The following is a 21,782-nucleotide window of genomic DNA, read 5'->3' on the forward strand; positions in this document are numbered from 1 at the left end:
AGGAATCCCCGAAGCCTCAGGTTCAAGCATGGGGAGATGCACCAGTTCACACTCCCATGCACGCTCAACACTCCCATGCACACAGCAACCTACACACGTCGTGTGCACGTGAAAGAAGGCCAAAGAATGTGGAAAGGAAGTACTTTAATTTTTTAATTAGGTTGTGATGAAATTTAAAGCAGTTTGGCAGTCCGACGCAGCTTGAAAAATCTACCAGCCCTTAAATATCTTGCCTGCTCTCTTGCCAATGTCCATGCCTAGCTCCCATTCCAGGCCCCAGGGCTGGCCGCTGTGGCAGGTGTGAAGGCAGTGGCGTTAAGAGGCCAGACCTAGCACACTGGGTCACTTTGCCCGTGCTCCTTAAGATCTGACTTTTGCAGCCTGTTATCTTTTTGGACTCAACTCTGACACTCTCAGGTTATTATGGACCTGCAGAGTGGAATTAATTCATCCATGACATTAAAAATGAAATCGGTAAAGCTAAGGAAAAACTCTACAGATATAAAACACTACCCAACATACTCCAAAAGCTTTCCTCATGAAATCACACAGCACTGATACCTGTGGCCCAATGTGTCTACATTGAGAACCAAAGCAAGCAGCATTTCTTGGTGACCCCACCGTGATCTCGGAAGATAACATAGATTCTCACACAGGGCAGGTACACTCCAACAATGACATGGGGAAAGAATAATTACTGCCAAAGGGAAACTACTACCAAGGGATAACAAGCAGTTTTACCCAAACCTCAAAACTGGAAAGTTGATGAGTAATTTAGAAATTATTTGGGTGCCTTGAATGTTCAAATTCTACTAAGCAGTTTGTTGTGGAGAAAAATCCCATGAACGGAAAAGACAATAAAGCCTTATTACACTAGGAATCTTAGTGGAAATACTTATTTATGTTTCAATAATGTCTCTTTTTCCTGTGCCATTGTATTCTGGCTGGCACGCAATTAATAAAAGTAAACCCTTATATTAAATGACTAACGATTCTATATACTTCTACTCCTGAAATATCTGTGAACTGTAATTCAGAATTAAAATGTTGAAACAAACACTCTAATCCAACCGGCACCACTGTATCTCCAAATATTTGTATGTAAATATTTCAAACCATACTCCTTATTTATCTTCTGAGAGCTTTCTGCTGAAATTCAGATTATTTTCTATCGTTTCTATTTAGGAGTGACAGAAGAATCTGTAAATTATATGCCAGTATTACCTGATGTTATAAAATCCCTTTGTAAGACTGCTTGCTTCCTAATGTCTTATTTTACATTTGAAACTCAGTATTCAGTGCTCCTCATTCTGCAAACAAATTATGATAAAATAAACGCAAAAGTGTCTTATGTAAAACAACTTCAAACCACAAATTTTCCAGGCAACCATCCTAGCAAAAAGAATATCCCGATAATGCAGAAACGTTGTATCCTTAGCATGAGAAGATAATAAGCCCATGTAAGCAACTGGTTACTAACTATGAAGCATCTGCACTCAGAAATGTGGAGAAAAGTACATAGCCCCAGATCTGCCCGTAACTGTTACCTGGGGTTGAACCTGAAAGTGCATCTGTAGTGACTTTTAGTACTATTTCAGGACACAACTGAGTGTCCAGTCTCCTTTTACACTATGAGGACATCAGAATAATAGTGACCCCACCTAATAAGAATTAAAAAGACATTTTCCTTAAGCTCTATGATTATAAAATGGTCTATAAAATTAACAACCACCCTACCTTCCCTCCCCAAATCAAACTCGTGCTGCTGAAGGTTGGGCAGAATACAAGGGGATAAAGCATCATTTAATATGCTGTTTATTTAAGGTTTCTGGTTTTAAACACTCTACATTCATTCATATTTAGTCGTCACAGTAACTCCATATAATGGGTTCCTTATCCCTGTGTTATAGATGATGACACTGAGGCTCATGGCCAGAGGAGTGCCTTATCCTCTCCCAGAAAAGCCTAGAGTCAAATACCAGTGCTCTGGCTCTAAATTATATACATATCTTATTGAAACGCTCCCAGCCTGAGAGGTTGTGTAACTAAAAGTTACAATCAGTACACTTAATTGCTCTTTCTCAAGTGTTTCTGAAATCTCTTCTACCTCTAAACTCTCAAATCAGAAAACCCACATTTGACACGAGAAGAAGAAAAAAACAATTCAGCCAAGATGTACTCTTGTGTTGTTTTTCCTTATAGCATTATACTTTGAACAAAAGAATCATGGAAATTTACATATACCACTGATTTCTACTAACAATTAGCTAGAGGATATTCTCCAATTTCCCTGTGGTTTTTTTCAGAAGCACTTCCAGCTTTTTATATTTTCAGCCAAATTGTATTTTCAAAGAATCTGTCATTCTTCAAGGAATTTTTGAATCCTTGAGCAAGCTCTCTCTCTCCCCTTCATTATTTATCTTGGGTGAAATCATCAGAAAGGCCTTTCTCAAGGCATTCTGAAATTTAATTTACATTTCTGATTCTTAGAGTGGCCAAGTTCTCTACGTTTCAAGTCACTTAACTGAGAGAACAACCTAGGTGGCTGTGAATTCAAGAAGCAGGAGTCTGAGTTTTACTGTTGGTTCACTTTTCAAGGGATTCCAGTTCATGGGAATGCCGTTCTTCAGCCATATGCAAAGCTATTATTATGAGGCTGTTCATACTATTTTACCAGTTATAGAGTATGTGGAGTATTAGAAGTATACTCCAAGTGAAGAAAAGCCCCATAATTGATTTCTTAATGTTTTATTCTCCTCTTTCTCTATTGGCACGTTCTTTACATGCCCTCAATAAATATTAAACACTCAAACAACTCACTATTAGGGTGGCAAGCAAACCTTCAGAATGTCGAAACAGAAGAGTGAAGAACAATGCGTCTAATTGAAATGCCAGGGTAATTTGGAAAATCAAATTGAGTTGCTGCAAATTCCAAATTCCAGAATAAAAATGTTTATACTCCCTCAAATGCAGATTGTTACTGGCTTTGAATAATTATCAGAATAGAATATACTCGAACACCGACAATACACTTGATATGCATGGAACAAGCACAGTCTAGATGTCTCCATTATTCTGCACAAGGAAGTGCACGACACAAGGAGTCTGATATTTTTCTTGGTGATTTTGTTCTCAAATACGGCTAACAAAATCCCCAAATGTGGTGAAACGATAGGCCGAGCCACCAAATACACAACTAGCATTAAAATTTCACGGCCAATATTCTTCAGAAAATGGGAAACACAGTAAAGGACAAAGAAGAGAACTGAATGAAAGGAAGGGGTTAATGTTCTGCTCCTCGATATCTTGTTTTTGTCCTCCGACATATGAATTCATCACCAAGACCAACTGGAAATGTAAAGTTCCTGATTCCCGTTGGCAGAAGCTAGAGCCAAGAAAACTATGACAATTAAAAAGAAAACAGAAAACTGCATTTGCGTGTAGAATTATGACATACAAACACGTAATGAGGCTCTAAGAGACAATACTTATCTGCACACTGAGGGTAACCTTGTTATCTACTGAGGGTTATGCCACTTTGGGTACAGATACCAGCCATATGTCTCAAAGATAAATTCCATATGCTCTGCACAGTTATAGCATATTTCCCATAAATAATGTATACAATAGACTGTAAATAAATAATACATTTATCTGAACTGTTCAAGAGTGAAGGGCAGGGTGGCTACTCAGGAGACTGAGTCTCTTATGAATGAACAATTTCAAATGAAAGTAATGTTCAATGGGGAATTACCACAAAGTTCTTACACTAAATATTCTGAAATGGGGGTTTTAAAAGGATTCCAGATCTGGTGGGGACTTGCAAGTCAATGTTTCAGCGGAACCCAAAATACCTGATTTAATTTTACTGCTAAAGTTTCTATTCTGATTGCAGCAGCTTACCTATTTGCTGCAATTTTAATTCTCTCTCTACACTACTGCTTTTTATGATCAATAAAATAACTGGACTTAAAATGTCATGGATGCATTTTTGTCTCATGAAACACAGTGGTTTTATTTTTTCATCCCTGTGAATAATGTTTAACGTTGCAGTGAACAGAAAGGAAGGCTACCTTAAAACAAAACAAAACAAAACAAAATCCTCCCAAAGTCCACCTGCACTAGTTAGTTTGCTAGGATTTCACATTGTAAAAATTGTTAGTCCCCATCCTCAAAGAATCTCCCTCTGAAGCCCCAGAGACACACAAACTATTTCCACTTCTTGTAAATGGTATAAGTAGGCCTTTAGAACGTCAGACATTGTACACCATTTAGTTGGAAATTAAGTTTTCAAATCGCTAAGGAATACTGTCTGAATAACAGAAAACACTATAGGTCACAGTTAATTATAGCTTGTCTATCAAATTAAGTTATCAAATAGTTATGGAGATATTAGGAGGAGTTTTATTGTTAAAGAAATTCTGATTCATTCAGCTTCTAATATTTTTTTAAAAAAGAGAGATAACCCTTTTGCAAGTTGGGATGGCATAAGAAAACTCGGGGTTTACATCAAATTGCTCCCTTCATTGTCCTTTTGATGACTGTGTCGATTTCATTACAAACTTCATTTTCCAGAGTTTCATAATAGTCATAAACACACTTCACTTTAAAGAGTTTCTAGGGGACACAGTGTGAATGCAAATGCAGAATAAAATGCAAATCATGGAGGTCTGGGAACAAATATGGACTATCCGTTAAGAATACAGTCACTGAAAATAAACATTTAGGCCTTAAGAGGAAGAACACAAAAGGGCTGATATGAATCTTTATATCAAGTATTCAGAGCCCTAGGGAAGGCAAACAAGAACAACAGTTTTCAGTTTTGCTCCTAATTGTAAAGCACAGGCTGGGAGTATTTGATGACTTTGGTCTACTCATTCCTGCTCTAAAGTGAGTAACATTTTTCATCTTTGCAGGAAAATAAACCCACGTGTGGGTAATAGCCCACAAGGTGCTCAAATAGGGAAATGAGACCTAGCAAACTAGTTCAAGTTCAAATCTCAGGCCTAGGAGGCTTACCAAACAGTGGAAAAGAAGTGATTAGAAAGAAAGAACCAGAGTGCTGCTTTGCTAAATAATAAGCACCAGCCCAGATATTTACCACTAACAATAAACAAGCTACCATGTGGTGTTGTAAAGTATGCGGGGAAAATCTAGAGAAATGGGAATTCATCAGCAATAATTAATTCCAAGTTATGTGTTGTCCGGGAATCATTCTAATATCGCTCAAAATGTTAACTCCCCACCAACCACGATCTTCTATATGAGTCAAAATAACGTATGTTTAAATCCAGGGTGAAATTTAAGACTTTGTACTGTTTCAAAATGAAAAAAAGTAGCAAGACTAAGAATGTTGCTTAAACTTGGTAAACTCGTAAAAAGTCATGCTGATTTTAAGAGTATTACTTAGTAAACTTATTAATAGCGGCAGCAATTCTTTTCTGAGGAAAACTTTGATTTCATTTAAGTTTTTTAAAGAACCATAACATTTCACACTCAAGGTTCTTTACCTCATGATTATAAATCCTATTAACTGTAAATAGAGTCATGAAAAGTACCAATGGGAGAATCAATTATAGAAATGTGTTTTGGAGGATTATAAGTAATATAGAGTTTATTTTCACAATTTATTTATCCTCCATTAATTTACGGCATACAGAGTGGTGCACATGCCATGGAAAAGTGACAGCAGGATCATTACATATCTTGAAGACAGTTAATGACAGTTCAGGCTATATTTTGTATTTAATTGTATTTACTCATGATGCCAATGAACAACAGGTACATAATTCAATAAATGCAGAATTAAGCTTTTTTCCATCAGAGAAATCTTTTAATGGTACGTTTTAGTCAATTTTAGGAATTCTTAACCAAGAAGTCCAGAAATATAAAACAATTTCAAAGGATTTGCACTCTTGTATTTTCCTTTAACAAAAATATATTTCCTAGATTAAGAAATGCTATTTGGAGGGAAAAAAAAAAGTGTTCAGAAAGAGTCTAGCAAAGTGTCGCCAATTGCTTTAATTTTGCACACATGAATGCATTAAATTGATTGAAATTGGATTCTAGTGACAAATTTTTAAATGACTATATTCTTGCTTATTTCCAGCGGTATCCTGTGTGCCATTTATTAAAATGTCAAATTTACAAGTGTGGGAAATTCAGCAATTTGCCCAATGAAGGTATACTTCCTGGAGAGGCTATTTTAAGACTCCAAAAAGCTCTTGCAAATTCCTACACTCCCAAAATCATGGCACTTTTAATTAAGGATACAGTGAGAATGTCCTTTTTTTTTTTAATACTACATACACACACTCATCTGCTCGAATTTTTCAAAACTGATTTTATGCGTGTAAGGTTTATTCATAAAGATTAAGGATAGCAAAATCGCCAAACTTTTACTGGATCCGCAAAAGGCAAATTTTGGAATTATTATTATCATTTATTAATTAATATTAAAATTCAAATTGGAAGAGTGTTTTGTGTTTTAGACTCTAACTTTTAAAACAGGTCTTATATGCCGATGGGTCCTCCTGAGTATGAACACCAAGCTGTACATGATTTACATCAGGGTTGTTTTACTTGTGATTCTGCAAACCTTTAAGCCTGACATCTGTACGACTATCAGATACAGAGTCACATGTATTTTATTTTTATTTCTTTATCTATAAAAGAGAACTTTACCATAGTTTTGATGAAATTTTTAAATATTAAGTTAAATTCTTGCAGTCAGGAGAAATGACAAAAAATTTTGTTTCAATTATAACGTAAATTCAAGTAATACTTTGATACACATATGACAGATCTCATAATCCAAAAAAGGCCATGTAAATCACTACTAGTGCAATCGTTTAAGACTGTGTAACAAAAATGAATGAGAATGGTATCAGTTTACTATCCTTCAACTATTTCCCTGACAGTGGAGTCAAATAATGTTGAATTATAGACCTTCTTACAGGAAGTCTTATTTTGTGTTCATTTTTTGATCACTTCCCTGCTAGTCTCTATAGGAATTTGGCAGTATGCCGACTTTCCTTTAAAAGTTTCTGTATACATACTTGGGTTGTTTGATGATTAAATGATCATTTATTAAAACTTAAGCATTTCACATTTGTTTGACATATTTACATTTCACAAGAAAATATTGTTATTGCAATGGAAAGCATAACATCACCAATACAAAAAGACTTCATTTGAATTCATGTTGACAATATTTACGACAAGTGTCTTAATATAACTTATTATGAATTCTTTACAGTTTCTCCCAGCCTACCTACGAGGGAAGGTAAGCTAGTTTAACTACAGTAAGCCTTGTGTCAATATTTTAGCCTATCTGCTTGACCTTAATAAACCTGTTTCACCGTGGGGCCACAAATAGTCTTTGTTTTTAAGAGTATGGAGTTTTTTTCTGCATCATTTTCCTTCCCTTGCCCCACAACAGCTGTGTTTTAAATCTTTGGACGATGCCAAACATTTTAACATTTAAACATCCAAGGGCTTGAAAATATAATGATTTAAAATTTGTTTATTTTCAAAGTTAGGAAATTATAGCATGATATCTGTTACTTTTCTGAAAGCAGTGCCCATATGTTACTCCTTTTTTTTCTTCCTTCTACTCATCTTCCTCTACTATGTAAGCTTCTCCACGTTTTCTAATAAAAGTCTCTAAGTTAGGACCAATAGCAACAGTGCACAAAACCACTCTATATATTTCCAAATCATGAGCAATGGAGTCATTCTGGTAGGAGAGGGATTGCTATTTGAGTGACCTATTGCTGCAGAGCTAGTTAAATCACTGAACAATAGTTACTGTTATGGCTTTGCTTTGTACAAAGTAGTATTAGTATCATTGCTTTCCATTAACCATGGAACTTGCACTTGAGAGAGAGACAGAGACAGAGAGATGCACTATGAAAAGGAAATAACTTTTGTAGTATTAGCATTTAGACTTACAGACATTTAACAGTGTAACTGATCTCAACCCATCTGCATATACTCTTCACTTTCTTTTCCTAAAATGTTTTTTAAGTGCCCCTATTAGGAATCAATATATACCTACCCTGAAATTCACACAGATACATGCTAAACGCCAATCAGATTAAGAGTACACATATCTTGATGAGCACTGACTAATACATGAAACTTTTGAGTCACTATACTCTATACCTGAAACTGATATAACACTGTATATTAACTATACAGGAATTAAAATTTTTAGAAAGCCAATCAGAAAACAACAATAAAAATACACCTAGTAAACAACTAAGTTTTAATTCAAAGAATACTAAGCCATAAAGGGCCTAGAATGAACATCCCAATTAGCCAATATAGTGACAAGCAGTCAACACCTTATTATTTAATCATTAAAGAGAACCTTGACACAATTTCCCTTTACATATTTCCAAAAAAAGGGGGGTGGGGATTAAGAGTACAACACAAGACCCACAACAACAATCAAAGAGTAAAGTTAGATGAATCTAAGACCCCCATGGATGCAAGGCCTAGGGACTGAGGTATCCAAGACAAAGGCATTCATTGGGACCCTCTGAAGTATTTACAATTTAAATAAGGTGTGCCCGTATGAAAGCATTTAGAAACAATCTACCTGGCAAAGGGACCATTTTCCCGTCTCTTGCTGTTTGTGGCCAGTTTTTTTATTGGATGAAAACAAATTGCCTGCATTTCTAGTATTAGTAAATATCCAGTGGCCTCATCTATTTTTTTTTTCTAAAGCAGAGGATCCAATTCATCAAGGACATCAGGCTGTCCTTTGCCCTCTCGCGTCCCCATTTCTAACCAAAACACCTCCCCAAAAGAGAAAGCTTAAATCTCCCTTGGATGCATCCTTAACCCACTTTGCAGGGAGGGGGCATTTTCAGTCAAGTCCAAGTTCAGTTTTAAGAATTTTTAACTCAAAGGATGCTTTAGAAACAACACCTCACACTTTTAAAATAAAGCAACCGCCACCAGGGTTTTCCTAGCCCACTTGGGAACCAAAGCTCACTGGCCCAAGGCTGCCCCAGATCCCCGAGGCCCCAGGCCTGGCGCTCTCCAGCCTGGGCGGCACAGCCCCGGAGGCCGATAGTCCTCCCCGGGGAGTTTTAGGAGCACTTGGCATTTAACCTGCCTGGCGTACGTGGCTTTCTGGTTCCATCTCCTTGAGCCACATTACTTCTCCCCAGATGTCAGGCACATATCTGGATTAACATGCAACAGGGCGCCCTGTGCAGCCCGCCAGCCCTCGCCCAAGAGCTGTTAAATGCAGATTCAGCTGAGGACCCCCCGGAGAGCTGCTGTTGAATAAAAATTGTAATCCAAAGGGACCATTTCTTTGCCTCCCGCTGCTTGCGGGGAAACCCGGGCTGGCACCCGAGCAGGCGTGGCCTCCTCGGGAGGCGGCCTTAGGGGCCCGGAGACTCTTCACTGCTCTCTCTCCACTCTCTGGACTGATTCTTAGAGTGGAAAATGCTTAGATTCAAGGAATGGCGAGCAACAGACCGCCCTCGGAAGGAAGACTTCATTCGACGGCTCCTTCTGGGAGCGGGACCTAAAGTCTAACGTCTGGGAGGCCCGGCTCTTCCCCGCCTAACCCCTCTTGACTGCCCAGGTCCACCCCGAACCACTCCCCGCCCCCAACAGGCGTCCTGCCGCCCGACGAGCCAGCTTTCTTCTCCACTGACAACCAGGCTCAGCCCTCGCCTCGACGCCTCGCACCATCATTTCCCTCTGCTCCCGCTCCTGGGGCGCAGCCCGGCACTGGCCGGGAGCCGAGGCCCGGAAGCCCCCGGCGCACCTCGCCTGCCCTCAGTCCCCGGACGTCGGGAGTGCGGGTGCCGAGCTGGGAGCGAGGCCGTCGGGAGAGGGCGCCCGGGAGGCCTGCTCCCGCGGGAGGTGACTCTCAGGCCTGGCTCCTCGGGGTCTGGGAGTGGAAGTGGGCAGGAAGGGGTTGGGGGAGAACATAGTTGTAGGGGGTAAATGAGATCACGGCTTATACCGGTGTCTTAATCTGATAAAAAAAAATTTAAAAAACCAAAAACTACGAGGCCAGATGGATATCCACCGATTTAGCCCTCCGGGAAACCGGTTAGTATCAAAGTCGTCGATCCCAGCTAGGTCCCTGTGCAGAGGCAGCCTTGGCGCCCTCCGAGGATAAAAGTAAAATAAAATAAACCGTGCCGCCAGCAGGCCCTAGAGACAGAGGGGTTAATGAGCTAACGAGGACCAGCGCTCGCACCACACCTGAAGCGTCCAGTCCAGGAGCGCACCCTCTGCTGGGGCTCAAACTGGCTGGGCCACATTCGCAGACAGGTGGCGAGGCCGTCCTTTTTGGGCCCAGCCCCCAGGGCGCCGCACCAAGGGTCCAGCGCTCCCAGGGACCTGCAAACAGGCTTCAGTCCGAAGAACTGGCGCCCAGCGGGCGGCCCTAGTGCCTGGTCTCAGTCTCCCCACCTCCCAAAGCAGGGGCCTCCACTCCCGGGCCGAGGCTAGGTCCCGTGTGTGCCCCGGAGAGCCCAGGTACACTCGCTCCTGGCTCCCGGGAAGCGGACAATTAGGAAAAACAAAACTTGGGTTTACTGTCCTCCCACCAAGACCTAGGTGAGCTTGAGGGGTCACGCGAGTGCGCCCACGCGCATTGGCCAACAGCGCCACGAGCCCAGTCAAAGCTGCGAAGCCCACCAGTAAGGGGAGAGAGCTGGATTCACACTTCTCATATTTTTTAGGTGAGGGAGAATAAAATGCGAATTTTTATCCACTACAATTGCCTATCAATCTGTATATCTCAAATTAAGCTAATTGTGTAACAAAAGTTTGCTGAAGGAGTAGGAGCAAAACAATGATGTTGTACCATTTTTTGTGTCCCCCTCCCCAATAAAACCCATAGCTTTGGTCCTTTATCTTTGACTTTAATAAAATAATGATTCGTTGAGAAAATGGGGTATAAATCTTCATTTTGGAGGCAATTAAAGTGTTGATTTCATTCATGCCCCTAAGCGATTCTTGTAATTTGCTCAAATAGCTTTATGTACCCAGCACTCCGGAGCTCTTAGAATCCCATTTTCTAGTTAGGCTTGTTGGATTACAATTTTTATTCAACAGCAGCTACCCGAGGGTTCCTCAGAGGAATCTGCATTTAACAGCTCCAGGGCGAGGGCTGGCGGGCTGAATCAGGCGGGAGGCCGGCAGCCTGCAGGGCCGAGCGGGGGGCCGGGGAGTCGCCTGCAGTTTTCCCACCTCAGCGGGCCGCAGGGGGAATGCTCAGACTGCCTGTTCCGTGCACTCGTCTACACTGCGGAAAGTTTGTAACTTGCCAAATCACAGTAAAGAACCGGCGCTGGTGTTTTTAAAGCTCACCTCTGCCTACCCTCCCCTGCTCTTGGGGAAAGGAGGAATTTGGCCTCTGTCGCGGCATTACCAAGAGAAATCCAAGCTGGTAATTTATGTTAAGAGGGTGATGTTGAGAGAAGAAAACTTTTAAGATGACACCAAAAACCAGGAGTCGGGCACTCCTGCAAGGACTCTACAAGACAGCGACTGGCCAACAGCGATCGTGGCAGAGCTTGCAAAGGAAAACTGCGTGACTGGCTATCCTTTGGCTTAACAAAGGCAGGCTGATCTCTCCCCCACAAGACGGAACTCACGTGCCAAGTCAGAAAGAGAAACAACTCTAGGCCTTCACTTCAGTATGGAGAGGCCAGAGGAGACCGGCAACCCCAATCTCTATTCGCGTTTCAGCAATTCGCTGCAGAGAGCTGTCCTGAGCCCGGTTCATCTCACCCGTTCCTCAGGTTTTCACTTTCATTGCATTTTTGCAACTTCTTTGGGCCAATCCAGAGACGCAGCGACAGGAGAAAGAGAGAGAGAGAGACTGGGAGCAAACAGTGGTGTTAGGGTGAGAGAGAGAGAGAAATCCCCCAGCAACTCCAAATAAAAGTCGTCCCCACTTAGCAACGCGGCGAAAGAAGGGCCTGGAGGGAGCCCCAGAGAGGAGGGGGCAAGCAAGCAAAGGCCCGAAGCTGAGAGGGAGGGTGGCGCGAGGTCCCCCACCACCACACCGAGGAGTCGCAGGGGTACCCCTGACGCTGACACTTCCAAAGGCTGCCAACCCAGAGGGTGCGGTGCACGTACCAGCTGGAGGATGAGTGGAAAGGAGGAGGAGAAACATCCATATTTATCTGTTTTTATAACCTCGGCCTGGTCTTATTTTTTCTATTAAGTACAATAAAATGGGCGAGCTTGCAGTGAGCACCGCACAAAGCAATGTTCAGTGAGGTCTAGAAGCGCTCGGCCGAGGAAAACTGACAAGACAGGCTAATGAACCGTATAGACAGGGAGAAAATAGCCAGCATTTGCTAGATTTCAAACCCTCGCTGTCTCTCTTAGACCACCTATCTTGGGTTTATTCCTAATAAAATAAGAAATAAGCAGACCCTACACTTTTCTTTTCTTCGAAATAGAAGGGGGAAAAAATGCTCCAGAACAAAGCCCTACAATCAGAGGCGGTCACTGGCAGTTAACACTCCCATTATTATAGAGGGTAAATAAAATAAAGACAAAAATTAAAAGCGACAAGAAACAGGTCAAGTTTGCAGGCAAAGCTTTTACAAGCTCATCTCTCCAGGTCGAATCCCAGAGCCAGCCTTAATGAAGCAATAATAGCCACATTATTCAAAAATTTTCATTTCGATGGAAATGTATCTAAAAGGGACTTAATCATATGCAAATAATAAAAGGAGGTGGTAGTGACCCAGCAAGCAATATGCATACAGATTTTTTTTTCTAGGGATGTTGAAATTGAAAAGCGCATACCTGGTCAGTTAGATTTGCTGATCTTGTTATATCTTCACTGTCTGATTTTGATCCTCCTTCTCTATCGTCTATCACCAAATCGATAGGCATTTTCCCTTTCAAACAGCTAATATACCGGTGGCAGAAATTGTCACATAATTCGTGTACCTACATTATGACAGAAATAAAAAAATGGAAATATAATCAGGAGTGCATAAATGACATTGACAAGTGCAAACCACCCCCCTTGTGAGATCCAAACTTCCAAATAGGGAAACACAGAGCAATTGTCCTCCAGAGACCCCCAGACGCATCCAGAATTAGGAATAACTTTCTTTTCTTGCAAAATAGAGATATCCCAGAAAATTGACAGTGACAAGATGATTCACAGGCTACAACATATTCAACACCCGTGTTAAATTCATCTGCTCCCAGGGCTGTGGCCATTAGAGAGGTGACCTGCGTGGGTGACATTTAAGGTAAACTATTTAATTTCATCCACTTACTTTATCATAAGTCCTTTTCCAATGAGTCTAAGGAAAAATGTGAATATATGTATATATATATATAGATCTCTCTATATATCTATATCTCTGTATATAGATATAGATATAGATATATACACCTCCAAAGGACCAGAACTGTGGTGGCATAGGACATATGTCTGACAGCCCAAATCCTTATAATATTGGTAATTAGGGATTCTCCCCATAAGAAGCATATTTTAGGATACTTTCAAAAAATAGAAGAAAATCAAATTGCCAGTACTCATGATATGAAAAACACCTACAGCCACACACAAAAAAGTATCAAATTGATTTTTTTAAAAAAGGGAAAAGAAAGCTTCAAAATATTTAGGTTTAAGTGGACTGGTCTCTCACAGGCCTCAGGCATCACTGACATGCACAAACTCACAAGAAACCCCAGTGTGCTTGCAATTTAATGTTAGTTTGAATTACAATGCATTAAGTTTTTATTGCTGAGATTTATAGAACAGCTAGCAAAATCATGTTATCCCACACCCTTTCTTGAGTGTGAAGGTGGGGTGTGTGCAGGATTCACAGATTCAAGAAATTGACACAACTATCAACTCTGCTTTGTCTCTGCACAAGGTTTAATGTGCCTCCCCCACCACCTCCTCCAGACTCCCTGCCCACTCCTCCTCCTCCTCCTCCCTCCGCCTCTCCTCTGTGTCTGACCTGCCGCTGCTCTCAGACTGTCTTCCAGAAACTCACCAAAACTAAACAAAACTCCCTCACCCACCCACCCAGAGGTAGCAAAGAAAAGGGGGGAAGAGGAAGAGAAGAGATCACAAAAGTATATAACCTGTAAAGCAAACTCACAACAGCATTCTAAACATCAAGAGAGATGCATAGAATTGCAACTATTTATACAAAGCCAGCGAAGTATTAAGAATGAATACAAGGCTAGTGCATTTGAGATGCCGGGTTTAGTGGCTGAAATTGTAATTAAACTGCAAAGAGAAATGGACGCTAAGATTGGCCTTGACACTAATTACCAGAAAGAAAGACATTTATGCAAATGTCTCAGAAGCCTGAACTTCAGCCATTCAGACCCCTCCCCCCACCCCACCCCACCCCACCCCCTCAAGTTTGGGGGTGAGGAGAAAGCAAAAGGAAAAGAGGCTAGAGAAATTACCTTCTCTAATTCCAACAGATGAAACCTTAATACTTGTATGGCTTGAATCATCTGCAAAGATACAAAAAGAATGAGCACCCTATTCCTAGTTTGCAGAAAATTGGCTGTCACAGCTCTACCATCTCCAGCCTACCCCCCCCCCCAAGTAAATAGAGTTATTCTGATTTATGGCAATAACACTAAAACTTAATAGCAGCGACTGGGTACCATCTAGAGGTTTATATTTCTTAAGGAGAAAAAAAATAGCTAAAACAACAACAAAGCATCTAAGTGGGGATCATAAACACTCTCCTCTCCCATGGCTCTTCCCCTTCTCAGGCCCACTGCCCCCACCCCACCTGAAAGGGCCACATCCCTGGACTAGATGTTTCCTTGTAAGGAATGCACCGAAAATATTCCAAATAGTCCCCAACGTGTGGCTTTTCACACTGCAAACTTTCTGCCGCTTTCCGCACACCTTTCAGGCATACTGGTGCTTTGGGGGCTCTTGCCCCGTTGCTGCCCTCGTGACGCGACTTTGAGGGCTGGGAAGTCCCCAAAGTTTAAGCACACACGCTGACAGGCCCGGAGATAAATCCCCGCGCTGATTAGAGCTGCGCTGCCCGGCTGTCATAAAAAACAAAAGCTCGCGTTTCCCCGCGCCTGCTTGCCCGGCCCCTCTCGAAATGAATTTATTTCCCCGGGATCTTGTCCCGGACCTCTTGTCCGTGGACGGAAGTGTCTGCAGCCGCCTGGCAGCTATGGGAAGACCCGTCTCGAAACCTTGGGGCGCTTCAAGCAAGGCTGGGGGCTTGGGGGGAGGGGTGTTGGGGGAGGGGAGGAAGGGGTCCACTCTTACCAAGTTATCCAGTTCTGGATTAGAAGAAAATAGAGGTTTTTCTGCGCGAATCTAAATACAAGTGAGAAGGGGGGGGGGGGGGGAGAAAGAACATTTGAAATCTGGTCACCTTCCTAGTCTCTTGCCTCATTACACTGTCGGGGGCAAAGATGTAACCTCCGGGAAAGACTGGGTGACACCGAGTTCGTCCCGCGCAGAAACCCTTCCGTGTGAATCAAATCAGCCAAAAACAAGCCCAGAGCTCAGGGTCACTTCTACCAGCAACTCTGCTTCTCGAGGACGCTGCCCGCTCGCCAAGACCAAGGCAGCTACAGCGCGCGGTTGTGATTTTATTTTATAGAGTGAGCTTTCTGCGTCAGGTCACGAAGCGGGAGCTGGGAAGACTATGGGTGATTTTAAGTCGTCCGCAGACACTCATACAGGAGGAAAATCTCAGGGTAGATGTCGCAGGCATGGCTTAGGGCGGACTATTTGCTGGTTACTTTTGAAAATGTGCTGGGTGGGGGAGGGAGCTTCTTTCTTTCTTTTTTCTTTACTTTTTAAACATATATTTTGCTGACCTGTTTGGCGAACACGGCTATATCTTCATTGAATGACTCTGACGAGCAGACGTCCCCTCCCGCCACCCCCGGCTCGCGGGGGGTACAAGTAGCTAATTCACATTTCTCAAAAATCAGTGCTAAGAGAGGGAAGAGGGGGTGTCTGCAAGAAAATACAACAGTCACAAACAACACAATGGTTAGTCCCCAGTCTGTGAAAAAAGGCCCCCAAGAAAAACAGCCAGAGGAGCTCGAGCCGGGGATCCCCTCTCTGATTTTGTCATCTACTTTTTTCCTCCCCCCCCCCCCACCAGGTAACTGCTCACCTCCCCTTCCTCCTAGGGCTCCGAAGTCGGAGGCCCTTATCCAAGGACAGTATCTGAGGATCGGTTCAGCATATCTGGCCGGAGAAATTGGTAACATTTGCTAAGAATAAAACCCAAGCGGTTCCAGCAGCCATTTTGAATGAAGTTTCCCACCCCGACTGGCCCTAGTCCCTCCGCGGCACATCTAGGACCTGGTGGAGAAGAAAGACGGTGGGCGCAGGGGGTGGGAAGGCTTGTTCAAGTGTGTTCCCCCAAGGCAGGCTCGCGAAGCCCAAGGCTCGGGGGATCTTGGTGGCAGGCGCTCAGCTAACTTGGGGAAAGGACCTCTATGGCTGCAGGACCGGCTGTCAGAGGGCTGCACCTACCGATCTCGACCCCACGGCCCTCGGAGAGCAGCAGGGCTCCTCCTCAGCTCCCTGCGCACTTCCCTCCCTTAGCCAATGGCCCCCACTGCCCCCAAAAGAAAGTTCCTTCAAATGTTCCTGCGGTAAAGCCTTTCATTTTTGTCTCTGCGGAATGGCAAAGCAGCTAGTATAGCGAGGGGCCTAGATGTCGCTTATCTCAAGCCATTAAAAAAATGCTTCTACTAATGCTCAAGGAGGTGTCTCAAGTCTTTTATTAGCTCCCACAGCCCAGCCGGGAATTTAACAGTTTGGGGTCCTTTTCAAAGCTTCCCCAAATGTTCTGTCCCGGCGCCTAAACCATTTGCAGTTAACGCTAAGGAGAGAACGCTGGGATTTCAACAAGCCCATCGCACTGGGGACCAGAAGATAAAGCAGAATGGGTTTTCAGCTGGGGAGGGTCAGTGTTGCCTGATTTTTTTCTTTTCCAAAAGAAGAAATAAATAGAAATAAAAGTTGCTGCAAAGTAAAACGAGGTCCCCAAATTCATGAGCACACAGTAGGCACAAGTGACTTTCAAAGGATTTTACCAGCCCTGGGTCCAATCGACTGGCCTGGGAGAACACGGTGTAAACCACAGCCTGAAAACAACACTGGCCTGAGAGCACCCCCACACCTACTTCCAAATGCTGCAGGTTTCACCTTTGAACACAAAGTGCTAAAACGGCTAGAAGTTTCTTAATGTCTAGAACAATTCAGAGCGAGCTCTCTCCTTGCCTACGGTGGTCCAAACTCCCTAAATGCAAAGCATGTTCCCCCTTGCCTGACCTGCAACTGTCCTCCCTTGATTTTATTGTGCGGCGGGCCCAGCCAGCATACGGTTGCTGAGTAAACTTAGCAAGTCAGAACAATCAGTGGCTTAAAAGATTTTCCCTTAAACTAAAAGTTTCGTTCCAACACAAAGGCCCCTACATTTAGAAATCCCCAAGGCTCTCCCAGCGAAGTGGAGCAAGAAAGGACTCCAACCCGCTGAGCTACCGAACCGGGGTCTGAGAGGAGACGAGGGACCTCTGGCAACTTCTCCTGCAGGGCGACCCCCCTCGTTGGCACAGCCTCGGCAGAGCCGGGTGCTGGGCAAGCGCTGACCATGTGAGGAGATGGGGGGCATCCGGGATGGCAGGCCGTGCCCCCCCCAACAATTTCTCCATGCAATGCAAATGAAAAGTTACCAAATAGTGTACCTCCAATCCACAGAGCTTTCCTTTTACCGAGGGCACAGCGAAATAGAGGAAACGTCATGTCTCTACTACTTAACCTGCTGCCCATTGTACCTACCCATAAATGGCATCTTTATCTCTCTTTAAAGCGTCATTGACGGAGGAACCCATGCTGGGGGCCATGGCGTTGGTGTGAGCTGTGTGCGGGTATTGATGCGAGTGCAGAGGAGGCCCGTGGTTCAGGTGGTGGACCGGCTGCATGGACCTGGCCGCATGCGGGTCCCCATACATCGTGGAGGGGATGCCTACTCCATCCATGCCCCCATAATGGGGTAGATCGTCGTACTGCATGACAAACAGGAGAAAACAAGGTTCAGAAGGCCAGGCGGGCAAATGGGGAGACAGCAGGGCACGGAGCTTATATAATGTCAGTCCAGCTGGATCCTTCAACCCGAAATTCAGTGGCCTTGCATCTCTAAAGTTGAGATTTCTTATTTTAAAAATGATTTCTAGAGTAAAAATTCTAGGATTCTCTCTGAGACTCGGCTGGGATGAATGGTCTTGCCCTAACTTGTGTCCCTATCAACTAGTTCAGAAATTCAGGATCCTTTGGCAAGGAAGGAAGGAAGAAAGAAGGAAAGAAAGGGAGCATTCTCCCGGAGGGCGGAAGGTAAAACGTGCACGTCTCTAGAGGAGGAAATTCAAAATCACAATAATAAAACGTGCTAGGACAGTGCAGCAAGCCCGCCTAGTTTCACAGCCCCTTCCCATCAGGAGGAATTAAGAAAAAAAAAAAAGTTACGATGGGAACAGCTAAGCTAAGCACATGAATTCAGACAGGCTTCTCATTTTATTTCTCTGCCAGCGTGGGGTTAGGCAGTCCTGCAAGACACTGCATTTCCTTTGCTTTCCAAGACAAACTCTGTTAAATTATACAAAACCAACTGGCTTCTTTGTAAGTGAAACTTACAGAAACGTAGCTTTTCATGTTCATTAGAGCTGAATTAGAATGGGCAATTTCCCCTCGAAGTTAAAGAAAACCTATAGTTGGAACAGCTAAATATTCTATTTTCTCTGGTCTTATGAACTCCCCCCCCCCCCAGACTAGAAGTTAGTGAGACAAATTTAACTAATCAGGTGTAAAGTAAATTCAAAAGCAAATGCATACACAACCCCCATATTCTCTCTTCAGAAAAACTACTTTCATATTGATTGTCATTATTCTTGTGTGCAAAATTTAGCTATTTAGGATTTTCTCCTTGCTTCATTCCCGGCAAGTTCTTTTCCCAAGATTTGGAGGCGCCGAGAGTGAAATGATTTTCAAAGAAAAGAGGAATTGCCACTTTCATCTCCTTAAAGCCAGAGGTGTGAAAATAGTTTGGAAGAACACTGACATTTGCCTGAACCAAAGCAGTAAAGAAAAATGTGTCAGCCTAGTAACTTTCTTTTGCAAACAGGGCTTTGAGGGCCAGGACACAAATTATGCAAGGAAGGCTTTTTGTAGACCCCCTTTCTTCTAAGAAACTACCTCAGTTGGGTTGTCCTTGTCTCACTTTACTCTCACTACATTTCCATTCAAATAGGAATATTGGGGAAATTAGTATTGCATTTTTAAAGTGAGTAGCTGTGTGCTTAGTATCCAATTAGTGGAGGGCTTTTCTAACAAAAACTTTCAAAGTATTACCTTTTATAAAAATCCATGCACATTAAAATCACTTTTAAAAGATGAATGTTTTCCGACCCCCAAAGCCATTGTACTATGACAAAGTCATTTGCTTAAAAAAAGCTAAATACTTCTAATGATATTAAAAGATGAGCACAATCAATAACACATCAGAAGTTTCTAGCTGCTTCATTTCCTTTAAAAATAGCTTTAAACTTCTGCTCCCTGAACACTCACATTATAGCATTAGATATCTAGTGCTTTTTGTTTTTGTTTTTTAAACAGAAGATTGCCCAAGCTTGTATTTTTATTTATATAGCTGCTGGTTAGGAATCTATAGAAAACTTGATTACTTGAATTAATTACATGTAACATACGTACATAAGTCTACAAATGCACTGAATAAATTCTCTCCCTTTAGGCCACGGCTTTAGGAGCCTCATTCAAAAAGACAGAGAAAAAAAAGGAAACTTTTTAGCACTGTCTTTCAGCCACGTTTCAATTTAATCTCACATTTGAGTTCCACAATTGTTTTTTAATACGTACCCTTTGCGCCATCGGCCTCCCTGGCTCCCTTCCTACTTCAACTTCTAATATATCCTCTTTAAGGCCAGTGTGAAAAGAAACAAATAAGCAAACTCCCCCGGAAAAAAAATTTTTTTAAAGCACGACGAAAAATCCCTTAACGTCTCCAGCAACGTGAGCTACTGGTCCCAGATCTTCGGTCTACGGGACCTGAAGGAAAGCGCCCGAGTCACTGAGCATAAAAGCGCTCCGTTTCCAAGACAGCAGCGGGGGCAAAAAAAGCAGATCTTCTCTCCCCCAAAAAAATCAGTTTAAAAAAAAAAAAAAAAAAAGAGCGCCCCTCAGACCCAACTACCAAATCTCATGGCTTTCTGCCACTCCGGCTGTCAATCACAGGCGAGGTTGTCAACGTGGTGAATGAATGATCATCCGCTCTGTCTTCTTCTGGTCAGAACACCTCAAATGTTAATATTCAAATGCACAAAGCCCTAGCGCTCGCTTCCCTTGAATCAGTCCTAATTCCTAATCAGTTTCTCTCTTCTCTCGCTCGCTCTTTCTCTTTCTCTCTCTCTCTCTCTCCCTCTTTGCAACTGCTGCACTGGAGGGAGATTAGAGGAGGAGGGTTAAAAAAAAATGTCTGTCTGAGTTTGTCTTAAAGGAGCCACGATCGATGCTGCCCGCTTGCAGTCCCCGTGCGTGTGTAAAGTGTGTGTTGCACAGGCGGAGAGGTGGATTCCGACCAGAATGCTAGAACCCGGAAGTAGTGGTGGCCATAACAGGTCGCGTCTTACACAATGCATTGGGCTGCAGCAAGTAGGCTCCTCGGCAGGGGTGGGTGCGCGAAGCGAGCTCTGGCCGCACTGGAGAGGCAGAGAGGCGCTCCATTAAATCGCACGCCCAGGCACAACACCCACACACCCAGGGCACACGCGCACAAACGCGGGCAGGAGCCCCCGGCTGCAGGCTTTATTTTCCGTATTCTTTTCTCTCCGCCCCCCCAGACTCTCTCCCCAAAGCCGACTCTCTTGAAATAAATTGGGAATAAACGCGGGGCAGGCAGCAGCGGGAGTTATTTTGCACAGGGCTCTGCGCATAGACTTCATGACTTTCCTCGAAATTATTGGGGTCTGCCAGTATTTTTCGGGGCGAAGGGGACTAATGCGGAAAGTATTGGATTCTCACAACTGACCACCCCAAGTAGAAAAGTCAAACGGGGAGAGAAGATAAGCTGGAGCAAGGCTGGGAAAGGCTCTGCTAAGGAGTCCCGAGAACGTGGGGGTGGTGAAGGCTGGGGCTTTCTGCAGATCCAGCTTAGAGTTGCTGTCAGAGGTGGACACCCGGCCCAAGGAAAGGAAATGCTTGCATTTTCTCACTTTGGGGTCTGGACCTCCCCCACCTCCTAGTCCCGGAGGCCCCCAGCCCCAGCGCCGGCGTCCTGCGCGAAGTGGGAGAGGAAGGGAGGGAACAATGAGCTGAGAGCGGGGAATGTGCCCCCAGCGCCTGTTTACAAACACGAAGCTATTTATGATCGCCGGAAAGCGAAACCCGACGCGGGCTCCGAGCAGCGGGTGGAGCCCGGGCCGGAGAGACTCCGGGAAGCAGGCTCTTTCTCTGACCCGCTCTGAGCTAGGAAGCCGTGCGCCCAGGGCGCGGCGCGGCAGGGTCGGCGCGCTGGGTTCGGGCTACGGCCGCGCCGCCTTTGTCTTCCAAGCGCCGAGGGGCTCTGGCCTCCGCCGTGCTGGGGCCTGGAGGGACCCCGCGCCCCAAGCTCTCTCCCCCGCGACGCTCTGCGCTCTTCTCCCCAGCCCTTCTTCCTCGCACTCCTCTTTCCTGCCCCCATCCCGGCTTAGGGAAAACTCCCAGTACCGAAGAAAAAGAAATTCACTTC

The 21,782-nt window shown here is 43.8% G+C and overlaps 1 protein-coding gene across 4 annotated transcripts in view; it reads right to left on the minus strand.

Moving 5' to 3' along the window:
* Positions 1 to 20,627, minus strand: part of MEIS1 (Meis homeobox 1) — a 132,993-nt gene extending 112,366 nt beyond the window's left edge. For all 4 annotated transcript variants that reach the window (XM_045979503.1, XM_045979502.1, XM_045979505.1 and 1 more), the window contains exons 1-6: positions 19,916 to 20,627; positions 17,825 to 18,051; positions 15,844 to 15,985; positions 15,284 to 15,334; positions 14,446 to 14,496; positions 12,808 to 12,954 (exon numbers count right to left, since the gene is read on the minus strand). In XM_045979503.1, the coding sequence (XP_045835459.1) occupies positions 12,808 to 12,954; positions 14,446 to 14,496; positions 15,284 to 15,334; positions 15,844 to 15,985; positions 17,825 to 18,051; positions 19,916 to 19,927 (630 nt within the window). In that variant the 5' untranslated portion in view covers positions 19,928 to 20,627. The remainder of the gene's footprint in view (positions 1 to 12,807; positions 12,955 to 14,445; positions 14,497 to 15,283; positions 15,335 to 15,843; positions 15,986 to 17,824; positions 18,052 to 19,915) is intronic.
* Positions 20,628 to 21,782: the final 1,155 nt, after the last annotated feature.

The sequence above is a fragment of the Meles meles genome, chromosome 15 (assembly GCF_922984935.1).
Source record: "Meles meles chromosome 15, mMelMel3.1 paternal haplotype, whole genome shotgun sequence".
NCBI lineage: Eukaryota > Metazoa > Chordata > Mammalia > Carnivora > Mustelidae > Meles > Meles meles.